At 39.3% G+C, this 23364-nt stretch overlaps 1 protein-coding gene and 1 long non-coding RNA gene across 2 annotated transcripts in view; both read right to left on the bottom strand.

Annotated features, from left to right (window-relative positions):
- Positions 1–408: 408 nt before the first annotated feature.
- Positions 409–6380, bottom strand: LOC108448801. Its single transcript, XR_001864828.1, has 2 exons — positions 5976–6380; positions 409–592 (listed from the first exon to the last, which is right to left on the bottom strand). It is a non-coding gene; the product is annotated as an uncharacterized LOC108448801 (long non-coding RNA).
- A 15726-nt stretch (positions 6381–22106) lies between these two features.
- Positions 22107–23364, bottom strand: part of PNRC1 (proline rich nuclear receptor coactivator 1) — an 8978-nt gene continuing 7720 nt past the window's right edge. Inside the window, exon 4 of the mRNA XM_017742809.1 lies at positions 22107–23174. Coding sequence (XP_017598298.1) covers positions 22734–23174 — 441 coding nt within the window. The 3' untranslated portion in view covers positions 22107–22733. The remainder of the gene's footprint in view (positions 23175–23364) is intronic.

Below are 23364 nucleotides of genomic sequence, written 5' to 3'. Positions count from 1 at the left end.
GCCAGCATCTGAAAGTGGGACAAAGTTAGCTCTGGCTCATCCAGGAAAATTTAGCATGCATGGGGAACAGCTAAATTACTTTTAGGGATTATGTTATCTGCTCACAGCTTGCGGTTTTCTTTTCCAACTGAGATATCTCAGATAATCAGAGGGTTGAATTACTAATGTGACCACTGTCTCAATTGCTTGAAATTAACCTTTAGGATATACTTGGAATCCTCTGTGTCTGCTGTGAGGATTTGTGAAGCATGCAGCAGTAAGATATCCATTAATTTTATAAATTTAAGCATCACGGAGTTTACGCCAGCTTGAGAGTTCCAATTTGCATGTTTGAAAACTGGTAATATGTATCATATTCAGTGTTAATATCAGTTAACACAGTAATGGATATGTTATTTTGGTATGTTCCATTTCACAATCCCAGATAATTTGCACGCTCTGTGTTCAACCTCCAAGTGTGGTTCCTTGAGAGGAACTTGCTGTCCGGGAGAGTTTACCTCCGTACCTCCTGGAACGTATTCCTGCTGCTGCTTCTCTTGTGTGGGTCCAGCAACCATGTTGTTTTCAATGAACTAGTTCAGTCAGTAAAAATCTGCTCAGAAAAGAAAAATGGATATTTTTCATCTGGAAATGGTTTAACAAGACACACAATAGGTCTCTGCTTCCGAAAGTTCACAGTTCCACCATGATTTTCCCTTACCCAGCCAAGAATTTGTGCCACTCACTAGGCTGCCTTTGGCATTTGGTGGACCTTTACCTCAGCTGCTGCAATTCACTAAAATGGCACAAAAATAGCTTATTCAAAACATTGGGTAATTTCCTACTGGTTTAGTGAGTTAAATTGGGCAAAGATGCACAAAGAGCCAGGACAGAGCTGTAGTGAGACTAGGTGTGTGGAAGCATGAGCTGCTCAGCAAGCTCAGCCACTCTGATAAATCCTACCCTGACAGAGCTGCTGGGAGCATCACTGTCGAGGACAGCCCATAGAAGTAAAAATAAACACAGCTGCAGCATATATTAAACCAAAGTGGGGGGCTTGGTTGTGAGCAAAGCAAAGAAACATCTTCACATAAGCTGAAGACTAAGCAAGGGCACAAGAATTTTTAATCTGGCACAATAAAAACAGTGCTGTGACTCTTGAACACAGACCAGTTCAGGAAAGACAAAGGAAAAGGTGTGAAGTACTTTTATTCATAAGCAACAGATGCATGTTAATGAGGCTTCCATTCCTTTAATGAAGAACCTCTGCACTCCTATTCTTGTTCCTTTTCTGTCTCCCTTCAGTGTGTGTTGTTTTTGTGGAAAAAACACTGGATATTTACCCCAGAGACAGGATGGTACCTATCAAATTAGCAATCATTTTCTTTCTCCTTATATTAGAAAACTTCAGTTCTCACTTATTACACTATCATGTTTTTTCTTTTAATTTAGGAGAAGGCACCAGTCTTTTAACCTTTTATGCCAATTTGAAAATTCATTGCATATCTTCAGGAGGAAGAAAACATTTACATTCAGTACCTTCATTTTCTGTAGGTTGTGCCTTGGGTCTTGATTGCAAGAATGTTGTATTTATAGTCAATCTAAATTATAAGTCTACAAAATGAAAAACATATAACCATAATATGTTGCTTTCTATGACAGAGGAAAAATATTGGTCCATTTTTAAAAAACAAGGTAAAAAGTACTATGGTGATATTTTGACTGTGCTAAACAAATTATAATAAGAGTATTAGACCGTTTAAAATACTGTTACTATATAGAGGAGATAGAATCCAGGCAACACTTCTTTGCGAAGAGCAAGAATTGCGCATATATTTGTTCATAAATAAACAAGAACAAACCTCACAGCTGCTAATTCAATTCATATTCCTGGAATCAAACTGTAAACAAATGCTTGTATTTTTGTTTTGGAAGGTGGATGAAGTTCAGTAGCTTTCCATTGGTCTAAAAGAAGGAACATCTGTTGTGGCCATAAAAAACTGGATGATCAAGTTTACCACATCCCACATTAGCAACATTAGGCATTGAGGTTGAAATACAGATCAAACTGAACTTGGTGAAAGTTTTGCTATTAAATTCTGGGTGGCCTGGATTTCAAGCCAAAATCCAAAGCTTTAAATACAATAGTGCAGTGAGTACTAAAAACAAAAGTAGGCTGTTGCTGTGTGTAGGAGCTATACACTGGCTTGCCTAAGATAACATTCCAGCCTGGTTTACAAACAGCTTTAAATTAGGAAGTACGTATCCAGACATACAATGCTACAACAGTGAATCCTATGTTTAAAAAGAAAGCATGATAAGGGCTGCTTTGGTCTGATCACAGTATCAATATCAACAGAGAGCAAAAGAATTTTAAGGAACTCAGGAAGAGAAACAGCTTAAGTCGCTGAAGCATACTGCCTCTTTCAGCCGTTACTGGATCAAGGATGCCACTATACGTCTTATACATTTCTTACTAAGGGAAAAAATGCAGGATAGGTGGGTTCAGAAAAGTGAAATCTTCTCCCTTTAGACATATCATTCCCACCACTTAAGAGTTAATCACAGTGTGGTCAAAAATTCAGAGCAGACTGAGACAGAAAACATGAGCTTATTGTTCCCCCTTAAGTCTGGTTATATCATGTACAATACTCAGAATTAAATCCCAAATTCCTCACACAGCATGTTTTATTAGCTATTTGACATAGAGGTTAAAACCTCACCACTTGCCCAGGTGCTGTGAACCTGTACCAAAAAGGTAAAAGAGCTCAGCCACCCTCACTGAGAAGACAGCTGTGGCTGTTTCCTACTGCCCCCAGCTCTTTGTGCCTGCCAAAGATGCCTGCCCCAGCTCTGGTGGCAGAATGAGACACAATTGCCTCTGAGCTGTTTCAATGCAAAGTCCAAAAGCTTAATTCAAGCTGCCCCCATCCCCCTTGGCATTTTGTGCTTTAAACACTGGATTTTATCCTGAAGTAGTTTAGAGTTATCTGTGTTCTCAGTCTGCTGACTCCACTATGTGGGTGGTATCCTCTGGGAGACAGGCAATAATATTTTAAACTGACACAGTTATTTTCAAAACAATCACTCTCATGCACCATTAGCCACAGAGGCTGGTATAAACTTTGCCAGCTTTAGACTGGTTTAACAAACAGTACTTTTCTATCTATGCAGATTTTCATTTGTGCTCTGAAAGCTGCAAGAATGCAGCAAAGACTTAGCTGTAGTTTTTTTTTTTTTTTTTGTCTAGCTGGGAGATTGTTTCACCAAGGAACTCAGTTAACTCCAAGAAAAGTTCAAAAATTGCCTGACCTAAACATTGCCAGTTAGAGCAGATAGCTCTAGTGAAAAAGACAGGGCTAGATAAACTTAGATATGTTTCTTTGGTTTGTCTCTCTGAAGACTTACATAAAACTTATCAGCTACTATGGGGCTCTTAGAAGTATGCACATCAGAATGTAAACAGAGAATTAAATTACTGATATCCAAGACTTAACACACAGAACTTACTAACTGCTTGCTCTCTCTTTCATACTCAAACTTTACTTTTGTAACAGCAAGAAAAGTGTCAGATATCTGCTGAGATCTTACCTCAACAGAAAACGCCTTTGAATCCCTCTCACTCCTCCAATAAAAAAATCCTGCCTCAATTATGCTCTTTTGTATCTTACACTGTCACATTTTCGTATGTATTTTAATTTGTGATGTGGTCATTATTTCACATTATACTATATGTCAATTGTTACATTTGTATAATTTCTGTAGTAGCGGCATCATTACAGTCATATTGCTATCCCAGTTTGAAAAGATTTGTGATGAGAGCAGCCTGATCACATACATGTCTCTTCAAGACACTTGATGCTAAACCAGCTCCATTACTGAAAATGTGAGCCTTTTTTTTTGCTTTAAGTATTATTTTATTTGTTATATTATATTTGGTTGTAGTTTAGATGCTTAGTTCCTTTCTTCCTCTAAAACGCAGATTTTTCTGATTTAATGTCAGATAAATCCAATGGTTCATTTCATAGCATTGATGCCTTAAAGACACAGAAATACAACAACACACTTTCGAGACAATATTAGTATAGGAGGTAATATAAAAGGCTGGTCTTTATTGGAGGCCTCCAAGGGGCAGATATGGAAAAATCCCCACCCTGCAAAGGGTGAATACAGTTTTATAAGTTTAGCAAATTAGCATAATTTACAAGAATCCCCAATTAGAAGCACAGGTGATAAAGTAATTCCCCCCTTTTGGTTCCACCTCTTCTGTAGCCCCCCTTTAGATAGGAACTAAACTTTGCTTATGAAAATGTGTCTCGAAGAGCTGGTTTCAACCTTGGCTCCCAGCAAGAACCAAGATAAGATAGGGGGCCTTGGACCTCCCGGGGCTTGGAGCCTCTGGAATGTGTTTTGTCTTTCTGCTATCAGGGTAGGGAAAAGGTAGGGAAAAGTATTGGAGCTAGCTAGGAGCTATATAACTATACAACAATAGTCTACAGAGCTGCGAATATATATGAAGAAAATATAAAAGCAAAAATCATTCTAGCATCAGCATGACTTACTCAATGGGCACCAGACACAAAGAGCCCAGAATGGAAGGAAAAACTGATGATGAGATGTGAGAGGCTAAGTCTCTATGGCTGCACACTCCTCTTGAAAGCCTGAGCAACAGGTACCTCACCTTTGGGCAGGAGAGGAGCACAACAATGAGCAGGGACTGCAGCTTTCCCACTGTACATGGCCAGCTGACTCATAGACCACAGCACAGAAAACAAACACACAGAAAGCAGGTAGGTGTGTAGTGGCCACAAACTGCAGCCACTGTGTCCATCGGTGTTAACTGCCCCCCCCCACTACCTCTAAAAGAGAGTTAAACCATCCCTGTACACACAAGACCAAGTGCTTTCCCTGCTAAATCCGGATAGAGCTGAAACAAAGTCAAAAATTGTTACACAAATGTCCACACATTTAATTGCTGCACTCAGCTCCCAGTTTAAAAATGGTAACATTTTTCATGTTTATGACAGTGCAAATGTAAGTGAAAAATGAAATCTAGACCGTGTTAAACTTTTCAAAGTAATGAAAAAAAGTATTTCCTGATGTTAAAATGACCCTTTACTCGCATATATATGCCACTACTTATTTACATTCTATGCTGCTAGAAATAGTTTAATTTAATTGATTTAAACAGAACCACAGTTAGGCCCCAGCTCTTTTATTACCTTGGAGGAAAAAAGTACTTTGCAGCTCTTAAAGTTCTTTATTTGTAATACATTGAACCTTTGAAGTATTACAGCTGTTTGTTCACAGACATTATCTATTTCTGGGTTAAACAGACAGAAGATGACCACTCAATTCAATATTCAAATTTCTATTTTTAAATTTACAGTTAAATATAGATGGACATTTTCATCTCACAAAATTAATGTGAAAGCCTGTACTTTGTTTCATATGAGTATAGTATTTTTCAGATAGACAGCAAATTTATTATATATTTGCAATCCACAGGAATCTTAAATGGATTGCGTCTGTTAGACATCACAAATTACTATTAACTACTTTGTTGTGGATTTAGTGGTACTGAGGAGCTATTAAGATAGCAAACCAGCAGCTTACTGTGTCTAACTGAAAACCTCTTTACCCTCAAAGCTTTTTTGTTATTATTTTTTTAAAATCAGAAATATGATATATTGCATAATAATAAAACCACTTGTATTAAGTGTTGACATTTTCCATAACACCTTGGGAAATTACATTAAAAAGAATAATTATTTTTGTTCTTGATTTGTACCAGTCATGCAAATACAAACACAACAAGCCTTAAGGGTGTTCATTAATAATTATTTGCTTAAGATATTAATTAAAAAAAAATACTTTCAAACCATACTTTATCTAGTCACAGTGGCTGTAACTATTATAGCACACAATTATTTTTTTTTTAAATTTAATTTGAAGTATCACAAATATAAGTAAACACAGAGTATGTTTGCACTCACCATGTATACTTCTGGGTTTACTGCTGACAAAAGGAGGTTTCCTTGTATAGTGAATCTGCAGGTTTGTTGTAATTGATATCAGTTTTCTGGGAAAAAATAAGCAGAAAAGTGAAAAAGGAAACAAATATATTATTCGACAGGCCTACTCGAAATAATCACCTTTCTAATTAACAGTACTCTGAACTTTGCTAATTTTTTACAGATAACTCATGAAAGTGCAGTTGAATTTCTTCAAATCAATGTAACACATATGCAGAACTTTGCCAGGATTTCAGGGTCATTTTGAACTTGTGGAGTCATCACTGTGAAATGAAACAAGTATATTTTTGTATTTTTAAAATTCCAGGAAACTAGGGCATCCAGTATATCCAGAGACCTGTGAACAAGTACTGACAGTTGCAAACAGTGGACGTCGAACTGTACTACTGAACAAGGCAGTCCAATCCATTTTGGTTTCCACTAATGGTTAAGATGATTTCGAGGTGAAGTCATACATTGCCCAGTGACATCTGGCTAACTTAGGTAACGTGTTCTAGTTGTTTCTAGCCCAAGAGAGCTCAATCTTTAGTTACCTCAGCCTATTTGTTGTTGCCTAGAGTTAAGATGGTTTTTTTTTAAAGCACATTTTAGAGACCCTGAGCTGCAGTTTGTTGGGGTACTTCATAACCTTGTTACTGTTACTAACATCCAGCCAGGGCCAGTTCCTTTAATTAAAGGTTCATCTCCTACACTCTCAGGCACAATGTTCACGTACCAATGTCTGTGTGCTCTGTACTATGTTTTATGTATGCTTTATGTCACATGTATGTGAGCTCCCCTCTCCCTGCCAATGCTGCTTTACTGTATCACATACCAAAGACACTTGTTAGGACTTGCGTGCAATGCCAGTGTTGCACCTGTGTGGACATGTGCCTTTCCAGAACTCTTCCTGTGGATAACTTGAATGTCATTACTTAAAATCAGGAGCACTAGTTGTTGTTTTTTTTTTTAAATCATCCTTGCAGTGTGAGGGTAATTCACAATGAACAGGCACACAGCAGAGAGCTGAGAGTGCTGTGCAAGACAACTGTGGATATGAAATACTCTTCAATTCACATGCTCACTGTTAGAGAACAAGAGAAGCAAATTTAACTGAAGCCTGAAAAGACCCACTATATACCTATCTGGGCCTGCTTGCTTTCCTAAACTTTCAACAAGGCTGCTGGAGAAGCAGAAAGCAGGTGGACATGAGCACCTCTTTGTTGAAAGCAGTATTGCCCAGCATTCACTATCAGAAAAAAATCAGGCCCTTCTTGTTGTGTTCTCTCCCCTCTCAGCCATACTCACCTCTAGTATATTACTTCAAGGCCTGAACTCAGTTGCACTATGTGATTGAATGAGTTGTTGTGATTAGTAGTCTCAGTACATACAGCAGCTAGGTAGAGCAACAGGCTATTAAAAATACATGTTAAACTGCAGGAGACCACAGGGAATCTGGAAACCTCTGTGGGTTTTAAGTGTCAACAGATGGCACAGCATGACCTACTTTGGAATAAATAAATTAAAAAACGAAGGGTAAAGTTGTTCTATCAAGAAGTGTCTGTGCTGGTTCTGGGAAGCTGCAGAACTGCAGAGCTCAGGGACCAACAATGGGGTGTCTCGAGGCTGCCAGCTGACTTCGAAGGCCAAGCATCATTAGTATGTGTTGGCTGTTCAGTAGCCTACTCAATATGTGCTGGTAATATTAATCTGGGTTTCCTAGCAGCAGGTGCCTCTATCATAAGATTTTCTAGCCTGATTGCTTTGCAGATTGGCAGAAAGTCCAAGGTTTGAGTGACTAAAAATAGCAAAATTAAATTTCCAGCACTAGCAATGTCTTTTCTGGAGTCAGGCTAGGTATTGATTCTATGGTATCACCTTTTACTTTTAATAGATACTTAAGAAAAAATTACTTCATTCTCCAAAGAAAAGAATACAGTCCAATACTTTCAATCAGCATCACAGACAAAAGCAATTGTCTGATTTTCCAACTCTCCTCTTATATTTGCTTTAAGGTATACACCATCTATTAGTACTATTGCTAATTTCAATGGGAAAATCTCTGAATTGTGTTGTTTCTATAGCACCAAGTGTCCTCACTCTCCTCATGAGCTATTTTGTAAATTTCACCTATCTTCATTATTGTATCTGGCCTTTTCCAGAATGTCCCTTAAAAAAAGAGCATATAAACCCTTCTAAAAGTATAAAGAAAAAATAAACTGGATAACATTGTCTATTGTGAGACACAATGTACAGACAGGTCAGATGCTTTACTGAGCTCTGCTTGTGGACTAACGCGGATGTGAAAATCACAGTTCCAGCATGTATTCACTTGATTTTATGGACAGTTAATGCAAAACTGCTATTTGCTACCTGGCAAAGAGAATGAGTTATCTTAAGACTGCTGATCATCCTGTTTGTAGAACAATGTAACCAATTAATTATCCAGTATGGATAATTTAGTTTTTTCTCATCTGTTCAAATTTTTACAATTTAAATACATATAAACATTCAGTTCAGTTATGAACACATAACATGTACATGTGTGTACTTGGCTTCCTGTGTATAACATAAGGATATGCTTTCCCACCAATCTGGGACAAATCCTCCCAAGGGACACTAGACTAAATAACCATTTGCTTTTAGATGACGATTGAAAAATCTAAACACTTTACACAAGACCCATTGTGATTTTTGTAATCTGCTTATTCTTTTAATCCTTTTAAACATTTTATGCCTTTCAGCCCTTTTAACTCAACATACAGGTAACAAGGACAGATTGATTTTAAAGCTTTCCAAACCTGTTAGCATTATGGAGCTGTATTTATATCCCCTGACAGGGAGAATCCTGTATGACAGGGAAAGGTTGAAGGCATTCAGCCATCCAACCCCCTGCCAGGCTCCATTTCAGATGATTAGAATTGGCCCTGAGTAACCTGGCCTGGCCTTGCAGCTACCCCTGCTGTGAGCAGGAGGCAGGACTGGAAGACTCCTGATGTCCCTTCCAGCCTGAATTACCTTATGGCCAGGTATTGGGAACTAATGGTTGTATTGGTCTTTAATATGGTGAGCCTTAGCAAAGCAAATTTTCTGGAGTGCTAAAGGCACTTTCCAAACCTCCAAATGTGCAGATAGACCTTAAGCTATCCCCATGGTGTACGTATTCAGCTTACATGAGAAACATCTTAGATATTCCATCTTGGAGCCACACACCCACCTTGAATGGGAAGAAGAAATTATTTCCTTGGATAAGTCACAGATTTCCTCAAAATATACATATCACTTCCTACAATAGCTGTGACACCTCTTTCTGCTCCTTCACTTAATACAAACCAAGAGCCATGGCCACTGGAGTTCCCAGGGAGGCATACTGGCACTGTAACCAAGTCATGCTGTGCACAGACCTTCCCATCAAGCAGGCACAAATCCTTGCTGCCCTCCCATGCCAGCAGATCTGATGTCACCTTGGCTGGGGAGGGTTAGAGACCATGAAGAGATCTCAAATCAGTGGCCTGCAGCACACAACATGTTTCTTCCTGCCTCAAAAGGATGCACAAACAGCCCTTTGTGTGAGTGCAACATTGAGGTGATGGTGGAGGAAAAACACACCCTTCTACAAGGCAGGTCTCACCCTTGTCCATGGGGTGATGACCATCTATCATGTTTGCCTTCTTAGTGCTCTCTATGGGACGCATATTATATAGGGGGAATGAAAATGATGAAGGTGTATATAGAGTTTGTGGAGCAATTATTAGTAACTTCATGGTTAGTGTGCAAACATGGACCTTTGATAAGGCCCTGAGCAGGAACACAGGTTCAGTACCTGCTCAATTTTGTTCTGAATTGTCACATCACTAACAGAAAAAAATAAGCATGTGTGTAACTGTCTGTAGAGTCAGGCCTTATACCCATGGTGACATTTTCTGTGACTGATTGCATATAGTGTGCATGTTCATACTTGCTTTCTCTCAGAAATAGCTCTCCCAGCACTTTGAATGTCCTCTCCTTAGTAATGCAGAAGTCCTGCTGTCTGGACAGGAGATCCACGCTTAGTTGAAAGGCCAGAGAATGAGAACCATCTGGACATATGGTATATGTCCCAGGATGAGGGGCACTTTATCCCATTATTATGAAGGACTAAATCATTAATGAAGCTTTTTTTAGCTTCCTGGCCACGATATCCCTAAATTTTCATCTGTTACATATCTCATTTGCTTTTATCTCCTCCAGATTCTGTGCTTAGACAGGAATACTGTTTGCATACAGAATATAGAAAACTTCTTATGAAATCACTTTGAACAAAGCCCTAGATTCACAAAAATCTGTCAGCACCATTTTCTTTTGAGGAGATGGTAGGGATAATGCTGTCTTTGAAATGTTTTCTTGTATTTACTCTGCTGATTGTCATTCAACACACAGCAATATTCTTTATTCTTCACATTACTAATTTGGTAGCACAAATTCAGAGTTGTCAGAAATCCGAATGCAAAGAAACTATTCTTAAATATGAAAAACAGTGTTGTGAGGTATCTAGATATAAAACCAAGCAATATATATGAACACTGTTTACAGAATTGACAAATCAAGGTGCATTAGTAAGATGTAATTTCTGCAATACAACATACTTTAGTTTTCCTGAAGAAGTGCTGTAATAATACTGTGTTGGGTGTGCCTGTCAGAGTATAGGTGACGCTTTCACATCTGAGATTTAAGAACTGAGATGACAGTCCCAATTCCACTCCAGATCATTTCCAAGATGCTGTAGATTAACAGGGCGATCACAGACAAAATCACAGTCTGAGTCATTTCAGAAAAGGTCACAGAATGTGGAAAAATGGGTGTCAAGCTCCCAACAAAGGTCCTCAGATTCAGGAACTGGTCTTTCCACTGTCAAGAGAAAATCTGTCTTGACACAGTGACACCCCAAGACCCCCATTAAATCGGAATGACTGTTCATGTGAGGAAGCAGAGTAGAAGGAGGACTTCAGTTTCTGATGTTCTGGACCTAGATGCTGTTTAAGTGCCTGTGACATTGAAGTGATGTCATGAGCAGCTCCAGAACAGAGCTGAGGCTAAACTGTCAAGTCTTGCAAAACCTGTCAAAAACCTTGCTAATAAAAAAAAATAGCTAACTTGACAAAAGGCCAGGCTGAGTGAATATGAAAGAGGATCCATGCTCTGAAGTTCGATTAGCTCATTTAGGTCAGGTGAAAAGTTGGGCTAGTTTCATAGGGTATTGTTAAAAAGCTTAGGTTAATCACAGTGAAAGGTGATGAACATATAAATCAGACACAATAATCATCTGGTATCTCATACATAAATTCTATTTTAAAAGTCAAAATTAAGTGCCTTCAGTTAAAAGTATTTGGGACATTTCGATAAGCTGTAATATTTTCTGTTTTATTCTCTGTAGGGGAGGATTTTCAGTTGTGATAATGTATGGCTTTTAGGCTTTTAACTGAAGCATTAAACTGGTGTCAGTTACAAACTATGAGCACAGTCCAAGAATACAGTTTGATTGGTTCTAACTTCAGAGTGAGATGGTATATTACAAATAACTTGTTTTCAACAATTAGGGTGCTTTTACTAAAAAAGGAAATTAAAAAGGCCTCCTTTTTTCTTAAATATTTTGCCAATTGAGTAATAGTTCTCATTAGCCATAGAGGTTACCTCTACATTAATGTAGCAGTGAATCTTTTATTTGTCCCTTAATGGGCATCTAGTCTGCTAAATGTATTGCTGAAAAATACTACTGAAGTTAAAATCCACCAGGGCCGAAAAAGTATTGTAATTTATTTACATTTATTAATGCCATAATTAACCAAAATAATTACAAATATTTAAAAAAAAAAGTCTGAAGGAGAGATGAAAAAGCACCCTATTTTATACTACTCTCTAAGAGCTTACAGGAGATTTCTTTGGAAATATATGACTTGATACCTATCTCTTCTATGCTCTGACTAGGTTAGTACTGACAATATGTACTAGCCTGCATAAACTAGTGAAGTTCTGAAAAACAGAATTATTTATAATCTCCTCCAAACCTGTAAAAATAGTTGCCAGAAATATACATGTCCCTTTTTGCTTGCTGACTGTTAAATTGAAGCCAGACTTAGACATAGGTATCTAACTTTTAGGCCCTTGATTTATGACATATTCTACACTGTTTATCCTGTGATAAAAGCACAGGATAGAGAGCAACAACATACAGTTTTATTTATTGAAATTTCCTCCAAAGTTCATAAGTTTGCAGTAGGAAATATGATTTTTCTACATTTTTAAAACCCCAGGGATGCAGTCATTAATATGTCAGGAGTTTGTGTTTTACAAAAGACACTTTTTTTAGTGTATTTTGTACACAGTGCCAAAAGTGCACTGGATGTTTTCTTTTACAAATGAAGGTTTCCTGCCTAATCCACTTGTTCTAATCTCCAGCTGCCTTTTTGGTAAAACATGAGCTGAAGAAAAACAAAAACATTAACTTTTTTGTTTGTCTTCTTCTATTCCTTTTTGGTGGCTATTCTTTCATTGTTCTGACACACCAGTACAACAATAATTCAAAAATATTTTTGCCTAATAAATTACTGCCTGATGTTCTCTACAAATAAATACATTACACTGAGCCATAAATACAGATTGAGCTGCTGCTGGCTGTGTTTTCCATCTGCAGAACCTTTCTCCAAACTGCCTGATGACATCACATAGATTATTCTGACTCACTGGGATCTCACAAAGCCTCTGCCTAATGCAGGTATTAGCAGCAGCAAATATTAGCAGTGGACATCAACTCAATGAAGCAGCAGAGTAAAGCAGATAGAGAATTTTTTAAGAGTGGTTGAGCCTGTATGTGATGAAAATAAATACAGGGAAGGATTGATTTAATCTGTTTACATAACTGACTTAAAATTAACTTGCAATTAGGCCCTCACCAAGAATTACTCAGTGATTACACCCTCCAGCTGCCTAATACAAGCATGGGTTCTGGGCAAGGCTTTAATGAGGAGGGATGAGCTGCTGCCCCCCAAATGGGTCCTTTCAGGGCCACCCTGTGGAATGACAGAGCATGCCACTAGAGGGAACTCAGCCTATGCCATACGAGGCCTTGACACTGGGTTTTCCCTACTACTCACTTACTTGGACCCTTAAGCATAGCACACATTAAAGCTATATGCATCTGCTTTAGAGACACCAGCGGCAGTAACTCCATCTGTTGAACCAAATGTACCAGTGTTCTTTTGCATCGCATGAGCACATGGCGCGTTTTATCTTTTCTATCAGTAGTAATGTGGTTTTTAAACCTTTTGTCTGTTAATTCTTTTCTTTCCTCTTCATGTCCGTGTCTACGTGGTGTCAATGCTCCCTGGAAATGAACCAAAAAGTTACTGAATGTGCTCGTGGCTACTTTGTGGGTAAAAAGCTTTGCTTATATTTCTGTCAGGAAAAGGACTTGGGAGTAGGAAATTAAGGAAGGGTGGAGGCATGCTAGAGGTCCTTAAAAAGCGAGGTCAGGGAGGCTGGCTGTTGCTACGGGAGACAATATGGAGAAAGGTTCCTATGTCAGCAAAGAGCTCCTTCCTCTGATCATGAGGTATCGGCTTCCCTCTCCTTCACCTTCTTCAGACCTCAGTGAAGCCCAGAGGGAAAGCATGTCCTTCCCAGTCCCGAGAGCACCGCCCACATAACCATCTCAGCAGTGTTAGAAATAAGCTAAGTCCTTCCTAAGAAAATTGTGACTAAGATGGCATTTGGATCAAGGCTCCAAGACTTGATCATGATTACTTTTACCCTTCCCCCACATCTTCACATTGTATTCCCATAGTATTTGAAAAGTAGGGCATGTCTGTGTTAAAAATCATATAAACATGAAGCAGTTTGGAAGACTGGAAATAATCAGTTAATTAACAGCAATACATGTTAACTCTTCAGTGTTGCCACAGGGGAGAGGATAAAATCAGGCTGTGTTGCTGGTACACAAGTTTCTGTTTCATCTCAAGGCTATTTAGGGATGGGGGCTGCCCTCTCACTGGGTGCTACTTCTGGGACTGTGAAGAGAAAACTGGAAAACATGGGGCTTTTTTTGAAGGCTGCCTTCTTTAAACACTCTGAAATACACTGATATTGCCATCAAAGCTGGCACATTTCACAACATTACTGAGGCCGGTGACTGTGATCTAGATGGGGGCTCACCAGAATTGGGGGTCCTCACCTGACCCCTCCTTTTACCCCAACACTTCCTAAAGACAGAAATTTCAATGTGTATGTTGCTTGTTCATTCTTGTGTACCCAGCTGTGCCTCTCCAGAGCTTCAGCATTTATTCCCAACAGCACTGTAGTCAGAAAAATTAAAAAAAAAAAATTCATAACTGAGAAATAAAGAGTGAAAATGAAAAGTCTCGAAAGTAGGAGTTCCGTTCTGCACAGGCATAGTTAGTGGATCAGAGTTATCCATGTGGACAATGTAATGGCACCTGTGTTAACCAGTTTCTATTAAAGTTAACTTACATGCATCAAGAAGTCACATGGCTGCTGTTCAATTCAGTCTCGATGGTTCTAAGTTTGAAAGACTACCCTTGACCAAAATGAAAGAAAACTCAAAGGAGCAGTGTAAACTCTTACCTTAAATTGCCTACAACACAGCCAGGTCAGAAATGTTTGGCTAACCACAGAACTACCACTGAGCACTCATACAGCCACCGTCCTACAAGCAGGAGGCTAAGGAGTTTTGGACACGTGGAGCAAGCAGGCTGTACATGTGACAGGCTCTCAAACAGCAGACTCAGCCTAGAAAATTAGATAAAAAGCCGTGGTTCATGAGTGTCAGGGCTGCAGACTGCATATTCATCTTCCTGGCATGTCCTCCTGCCAGTGACCAGTCCAGGTCAGACCTCTCAGACTTCCTGATCTCTGAGGAAACAATTCTTAAGCTCTAATTGTTTGGGGTTTTGAGTTGTGTTTGACAGATTAATTCTATGGTATCTGTGTGGACCAGTACATCAGTTGTTTCTAGTCCTCCAGGATATCAAGTGAGGTATGTTATGGTTAGCAAGGCTTGACAGGTCAATTCATATCAGGTTGACAGGAGAAATCTCAAGAGGATTATTGCCTCTTGTAAAAATCTAACTGTCCTCTAGGAAAAAATACATACTGTCTTGGAGGAATTGTACCCTGAACACAACAGAATAAATGTGCACACTCAAATTGATTTTTCAGGTGAAAAAACCTACATGTATGAACATTTGCCTGGAAGTGAGGGAAACCGAGAACAATTAAATGTATTTAGGAGGAAATACAAGAAAAAAGATACAGCTGCAGCAAAAAGTAAAGAAAACAGTTGGGGAAGGGGATGGGAAGGCTTGAGGTGTTACGAAGGACTGGCTGCTGATCACTCGAAAATTGCACGTCCTGTCCCCCTGGAGGAAGATCCTCTCTCTTGGGATAGACTGGGCCTCTCTCTTTCTTCCAGGATCTAATGAAAGGCTAAAGATAAAGCAAACATAAACTCAAGGAGCTATGAGGATACTGTGCATGTCCATGGCCCTCTCAGCCAGCTGCTGGCTGCAGCATGTTTGTACAGCAGCAGAGAGCAGCAGCTAATGAGCAGAAACTCATTGTTGACTTATCATCAGCCTTCCCACAGCTGGTCATGGGGAGAGGACAGTGGTGTGTATAGATTATATATTCTACCAAAGGGTCCAAAAAAAAACGGTGGAGAAAAGTGTGTCATCTTTCATGTGCAAATTACTAAAACTATTGTGTAATAAAACTGTATACAACACAAAACCTAGGTGCATCCTGATTTATCTCACCAGTCCTATCAAACTACAAACATTTCTAAGCACAGCCTTGTATTAATTGCATTTTACACACTACACAGTGAGACAAGGAAGACTTGCAGACCACACACACAGCAACCATGTGAACTGCCAAAGGCAAAACCTGGCTGGACCTCCAGACACTGTGGTTCACTTTCTGGGTGAATGAACAGCCAGCTGAGGGATCTCAAGCCAGCAAGTTCCCTTCTGCATGCCTGTTTTCCCAGCTGTAAAACATGAAGGCCTCTAACATACTGTAATGTACATACTTTATCTGGCTACTTCTACAAGACCATGAAAACCTGAGAGCAGTAGGCACTCATGCAGCATTTTGTGACACTTGAAGCACTGCTAGCCATTGAGAATGCTGTACCAAGGTACAATTTCTAGTAATGAACAGTAGGTACTGACCAGTCAAAGAAAAAGTCAGTTGCAACATCTGTCATCTCATATTAGTCCCAGTCAAGGAGTGGAAGCAAATTGAGTTTCATCTAGTCATTAAAATTCCTTAAAATTCCTTAAATTTGCAGTAATATCAGCTACATTGGGAGATGATTTTTTTCTTGCAGTACCTTTCCTTCCAACATTAAACAATGGTGATATCTACACTGCTTCTCTCATCTCTTAGTTGACCTTGTTTCTCAGGGCATTTTTTTTCTACCTGTCTCACCATTTTCCTTTTCACTCCTAGTACACAGGAGAAGGGGCACAAAAATATATGATCCCTTTTTTAATACTTGCATACAAAGAATGTCTAAAATTTGGACAAGGTCTATCAATTTATTACTCCATTAATTCCTACAATGACCTATTGCTATTCTAAATATGATAACATGCAATTTCAGAATATCCTTGTTGGGGTTTAGTTTAGTCTTAGGTTTTCCCGTTAAAGGAATTTTCTCCCATATGCATGTTGCTAGGGGACAAATAGCTGTACTTAAGAAAGACAAAAAGGGGAGTGGGGTGGGCCTGGCTACTCCTTTGTCTACACCTGGGTGTGGGGTCAGTTCGCTCTGAGCGTCCGGAGAGAGAAGCTGCAGAGAAAGGAGCTGCTGCTTCTTTCTTTTTGGCCGTTCTTTCTTCCTGCTGGAAACAACGCCGGGACCCCAAAAGCCGTTTTCCCTGCCCTGCTGGAGACCGGGCTGTGGCTGCCCTGCCCTGCTGCTGCTTCGAGGTTTCGCTACGCTGTAGCCCTGCTCGCCCTGCCTGCCTGGGCCTCCGTGGGGGTCTCCCATCTGGATACATCTCGCCTGCCACCCGGGATTTGCGTCCGTCCCTGCCGTTTCAGCCTGCTGTTCCTGAGAGCCCGGGTTAACCATCGCACCTGCCCTGCTCACCGGGAGCCGCCAGCGCCCCTGCCGGCTGCGAGCGGAACTGCACCCGAGGGGAAAGGGACGGACAGCCGAGAAGGCTGGCACTGGGTTTGTGTTTGCTGTTAACTGCCAGAGTTGTTGTTGTTCTGTTTGACTGCTTATATACATATATATATATAGAGAGTAAAGAACTGTTATTCCTATTTCCCACATCTTTGCCTAAAGGCCCTTGATTTCAAAACATAATAACTTAGAGGGAAAAGGGGTTATATCTGCCACTTCAAGGGGGGCCTCTGCCTTCCTTAGCAGACACCTGTCTTTCAAAACCGAGACAATCCTGATGCTAGGAATGAAACTTACAAAAACTTCATGGTATATACACATAAAAGCAAATTACAGATCTCAAATTATATATAGTTTTAAGTAAGGGCACACCTTATTCTTTCTCGTGCAGCTATGTGACCAGGCAGTAAAGAACACAAGAATCAGGTGATGAGAGAAACTATAGAAAAGCCTCTCTATATTAAGCCCTTTATTAAATATAGCTCTAGGTCTTGTTTCAGGAAATGAAAAACAAAGTAAATTTTATTTTGATTGCCATTGCCATCACCACTTATAAGGACTTTGGCAAATTAAAGGGTTCAAAGGCCTACCTGATGAAAGTACACTGCTTCATTAAAGGAGCAAATGACATCCTTAATATAAACAGCAATCTCCTCAAAACCTTTTGCTTTATGACCATAAGAATGGCACAAAGGCCATGATGATTTTCACTTCTTGAAATACATACAGCCACTTACTGAACTACAACTAAAGCGTCAGCAAAGTCTGACTGTGTAACTACAAGAAAGACCTTGATCCCCAAACACTTCCTCTTTCAGGTATAATTTAGGGAAATCACACCAGTTTACTCACCACTGGCAACCTACGCCATAAGGATGCATAACTAGCGTAGTCTTCAAACTGAAGACAAGGGTTTATGAACCACTCAGACTAAATGATGCATCTGCCACACACTTGTAGTAATGTCACTTAGGCTAAGGTTAAGTAAAAGTACCAATGCAGCCTTCCAAGAGAGCCAGGCCTTTTCAAAATCTAAAGGCCTGCTTTCTGGGAGTTGAACAAATGAGATTTTATTACCTGATGGGAAAAAAAGTTAGAGAGGAATGCTGACTTCAACACAGGGGGAGACTCTGCTAGGACGTGTTTGTTGTGCAAATTAATTCCTCAGGAAACTCTTTCAAATTCAGCTGAATTCTTGACCTTGCTGTCTTAGCTCTGATAACATTCTCCTACACTCTCAAAGCAAGCCAGAAAGTTCACAGCCTCAAAATTGCTGATAACATTCTATTGCTCAACTTCAGCAGTTAGGTCCTTTTATTGGATAATGTATTTCTCCTTAATTGATGGATATAACATTCATCAATCTTTTCTAGGGAAACAGCAACTAAATATTTATCTCTTGCTATCAAAAATATTTAACACTGTGGTTCCTGTTCAACAAGGTAGCATCAGTTTTTCACAATAAATGTTTACATTTTACAATTGTACCTCTTACATCACAGCCCATTCCTAACAGAAAAACCTCTTAGAAATTACAACAGAAAATAAATCCCCTTAAGAAGTTCAGTCAAGCACATAATATGAAAAAAAAATATTTAAAGAACACGTTGTAAAATCAAAACTCAAAGAGCACAAGAAGTTGTAGAAGAAAATAAGGAATGTGCTTAACTGCATAATGGAAGTGTCATAACTTTCCTTCCAGAACATGAAGGGAACCTCCAAGAAAGATGAAGTGGGACTTTTTACAAGACCATGCAGGAACAGGACAAGGGGAAGTGGCTTCAAACTGAAAGAGAGTAGGTTTAGATTAGGTATTAGGATAAAGTTCTTTGCTGTAAGTGTGGTGAGGCACTGGAACAGATTACCCAGGAGAAGCTGGGGATGCCCCATCCCTGGAGGTGTTCCAGGCCAGATTGGATGGGGCCTTGAGCAACCTGGTCTAGAGGAGTGTCCCTGTCCATGGCAGGGGGCTGCCCCTCCCAACCCAAGCCAGTCTATGATTCTATGACTCTATGTAGAAAATAAAGGTAAACTTAATTTCAAAATTACAATGACACATAATCTACAATCTTCAGGCTTCATATAATCTAATCTAATACTTGATTTCAAAACTGGTTGAAGAAGAAAAAAATCCTCAAGTGTGATGATTATCAAATGTTCTATAATGCAAAAGCTTAAAAAAATATAATCTGAAAATAATTAAAGTACTGCTTAAAATGACACACCTTGGATGAAATATTAATCAGATGAAATAAAATTAAATTTACAGTCTCATATGCAGATTGCTTAAGAATTCAGTAGAATTCAGCAAAATCTCTGAGGAGATCCTGGTGAAATAGTGTTCAAATGCACACAGGATTTCTAGCTCCTGTTGCATTAGGAGGGAGAAGCATTTTAGCTTCAGTAGAGCACCAAGTCAGCCATTATTAATGAAGCTGTCTAATGGGCTGAGACTTAGCTATGCACAAGAACCCAAAAACAGATACTTCTGTCCTCCATGAGAGCTATTTTTTCAGGACCATGAATACGTAACATTTAACTGTTTAAAAGTAAAGCGGTAGTTAACCCTCAGTTGATTCCCCTGCAGTTCTGCACAGCATTGCACTAGACTTAAACAGAAAGGATTTCCATTATCTAACTGAAGTGTCAGCGGTCAGTTTCCTTAATGACTTCAGAAGATTTAGTAAGCAACTTATTTAATTTCTGTACAGCAGACACATGACTAGCTGATAACACATCCACTAATTTTGTTCATTTTCTTCCTTAAAGGCTGTTCACTTCCTAAGTCTTTATATTACATTGCAAACAAGTCCTCCAAAGATGATACTAATGTTTTGCTGGCTCTGAACTCAAAAAAGACTATGTTCATGTAATACAATGGCTCCTCTTCAGGGAACTTGGATAAAGAATATGTCAAAGTGAAGGAAATCTTGAGAGTAAAAATCCCCATAAGATGATATTGTAGAAACATAAAGGAAAAAAAGCAGGAAAGTGACAAATGAAGTGCAGAATATGGTCCTAAAAAATTACCACGTTCTGATTTTCAGGTGGTCATGTTGAAGTGCACATTGCACTTAGGCCTAATACACAAACCAGTCCATTGTGCAGGAAGGGGCTCAGCCCAAAGATCTCAGGAAGACAGAAACATGAAGTGCCCCAACACTTCTGCCAGATCATTGAAACAGACCTGTTCTAAATAAGCTTTGGGTTTTTACCTATCATTTAGGAAGACCAGATTGTCACCTTACCCTTTATGGTCCAACAAGGTATGGCAGGTTTTAAGTTTTCAACACTTCCCAAGTCTCAACCACCAGCTCAGAAAGAATTAACTGAGGAGATGAGAACTATTGGCAATTAACATTTAACGAATTCTTTAACCCTGAGAGATGTCTTGGCAAATCAGGGCAGGAACAAAGAGGTGTGTGACATTTAATGAGATAATAATCACGGGGAAAAAGGGCACCTCCTTCTAAATAATGCCAACCCACCCACAGGGCTGATGGAAACTCCCTCTTGTCAAGCTAGTTAGCAAGATTCACGGTGACCCGACAAAATTAACCACTGCCTAAAGCTATGGGCAATTGTTAAAGCATTTTGCTTTGCACTCGGGTGACACTCAGGCAAAAGCAAAAAACAGGGTAAAAAAAAGCACAACGGCTGATCAATACAGCATTTACCAAATATAGCAAACTGGGACTTAAGAGTGCCCTTGAGTCATCCTCGGCAAGATTCCAGTGGAATTTTTCTTTCCCCTAACACTGTTCATTTAAAAAAAAATCCCACAAACAAAAAAACAGGAGCTTTGTTCATTTTTAGAAGAGAAGATGGGGACACTAAGTTATGGAGTATTTAGATTAGGCAGGAAACTGGGTTGTTGAAGCCACACATTGACCTCAAGTACATCAAATATGGTCTTTTTTGCAAGACAGTGAATCTCTAATTCTTTGGGGTGAACAAAAATTTTGTACCAACTCTTAATTTAGAACATCTATAGTTAAATAGCCTAATTTTGCAACTACATAACCGATGTCTATAAGCAAGCCAAAAAATCCTGCCTTGGTTTTTGAGCTTTTGACCAACCTCATTTCAGGACTGTACTAATGAATCCTGCCAATTGCCCCGCATGGAATGAAGTGATGCTCCGGACAGAAGCTGCAGCCCATGCAGCGTGAACACACCTAACGCTGCTTAATCTGTATCTCTGCGGACACCATTCACACTGCAGAGCCATCTCAGCTGGAGACAACAGGCGTTTCTTCCCATGTACCCTTCCTAGGATACTGGAGGATACTGTAAATATCACATTTCCTAGTCTATCAATCTTATTTAAACACTAGATTAGGAAAGTAACTGTAAATTTGTTACCTCCTCAACATGCCTGTCAGACTAATCCACAATACAACTCCTTAATTTTAAGTCAGGGGAATGTATTTTCCAGCGTAACTATGAGCAAGAGACAAATCTGGTGAAAAATACAAAATTCAACTTGCTCCATTCATTTTCTGTCATTGCTACTTTTCAGCGTTAACTAGTTTAATAGCAACTTACTATGAAAACATTTAAGGAGCATTTCCGCATCAATATGAATATCTTACTACCCAATTTGCTTGAAATCTCAGTTTTCAACAAACCTAAAACGACTCATCACAAACATGACCATTTTTTTTTTTTAAACACAAGGAATTCTTAGTGAGCTATTTAATCTCTTAATTTTGCCTGATTCAGTTAAAAGACAAAGTGTTTCTAGTAATGCACTAAAAGGCAATCAATGTAAATTCACATACTTGAATTAACAGACACACACTCAAAGAAAAACAGAGACATGCTTAAGGGGAGGCCAAATTGTTTTATTTAATTTTTTAGTGACCAATTGGATTTTTGGCAGAAAGCTCTGCTCTTTCCTTCTTTTTTTTCTGTTTTTGGTTTGGTTTTTTTGTGTTTTTTTTTTTTTTTTTTTTTTACTTCTTTAAAGAAATCAGCAGTGCTCAAATTGGTGGGTTGGAATTTCAGTCAAATTCCAGTTAATTTTAAAAACAAACAGATGAACAGGAATCCCAGATAGTTTCCAGAGCAGAGGACAAAACTTCACATTTGTATGAAAATTCCATGTTTATACTTGATTGGGAGACAGAATGTAAAACTATTGTCAGTAGTGCATGAATAGAACATTCACATTTGATCTGGAACCTTAATCAGAAAGCTGTAGTCTCCTTCCAAAATTTTCATTACCTTGTGCAAAGCAAGTCAAGTCTTCACGTGTCAAGCACACACGTAAAATTGTCCATTTTTTATATACAAGACATCTACCAATCAGGCAGTGCAAAATACATCCTTTCATAACAAAACTAAAATGTACCTCTCAAAGTATGAACAAGAATATACACATAATACAAGATGTACACTATTTACACAACCATAAAAAATATAATACAAGTATTTTTTTTTTAAATGTGGTAAGACTTGACAGTCTTTTGCAATTTCTGTTGCAACAAGGCATGTTTAAGTTTCCTGGATGGAGTTTTCTTTGCCAATTACTCAAGAGATCTTGGAAACTACGCTTGAACTTTTAGGAGAGTTTTCAAATGGACTGCCATCAACTCCCTGTTTTGGTCAGATAGTTCAGCTGTGCCACCCACCCAGTGGCTGGGAGGCTTTGGAAGGACGCTGGGAGATGGTGGGTCACTAAACTTTGCCCCAGCGTAATTTTCTTTTTGGCTCACTTCATTTAGGGTGATAGGTTTCTTGGACTTGGCATTTCTGAAGTTCTCTGTGTTTTTAAGTGGCTTTTTCTCCTGCTTCTGAACTATTTCCGGCGACACAGAATCCTGCCAAAAGTTCTCGATCTTTTTCGCCGAGGCGATCTTCGTCACTGGCGTGTTACACTTACTCTTCTGCCTGTTAATCTTTGGTTGTTCACACAGATGTAAGCTGTGAACGGGCTGGCCGTAGGGGACGGCCGCCTTCTCTGTCTTTCCCATCTTGTTTTTTAAGAACTGCGGAGACAAAGAATAGTCACGTCAAGCACGAGCCCTCTCCTCTGCGTTCGCTCACCGACCCCGACACTTGGTGGGGCGCCGGGGGCCATCTCAGACACGCGGAGAAGTACCGAAAAGCCTTCTCCCCGCTATTCCTCGCTTATCTCACGGCTCATTCCACCGCTCGGCCGGCACGGGCTGCCTGAGG

Source organism: Corvus brachyrhynchos, unplaced genomic scaffold, assembly GCF_000691975.1.
Source record: "Corvus brachyrhynchos isolate BGI_N302 unplaced genomic scaffold, ASM69197v1 scaffold87, whole genome shotgun sequence".
Lineage (NCBI taxonomy): Eukaryota > Metazoa > Chordata > Aves > Passeriformes > Corvidae > Corvus > Corvus brachyrhynchos.
Note: the sequence above shows the minus strand (reverse complement) of the source record. Positions and strands in the feature narration are given on the sequence as shown.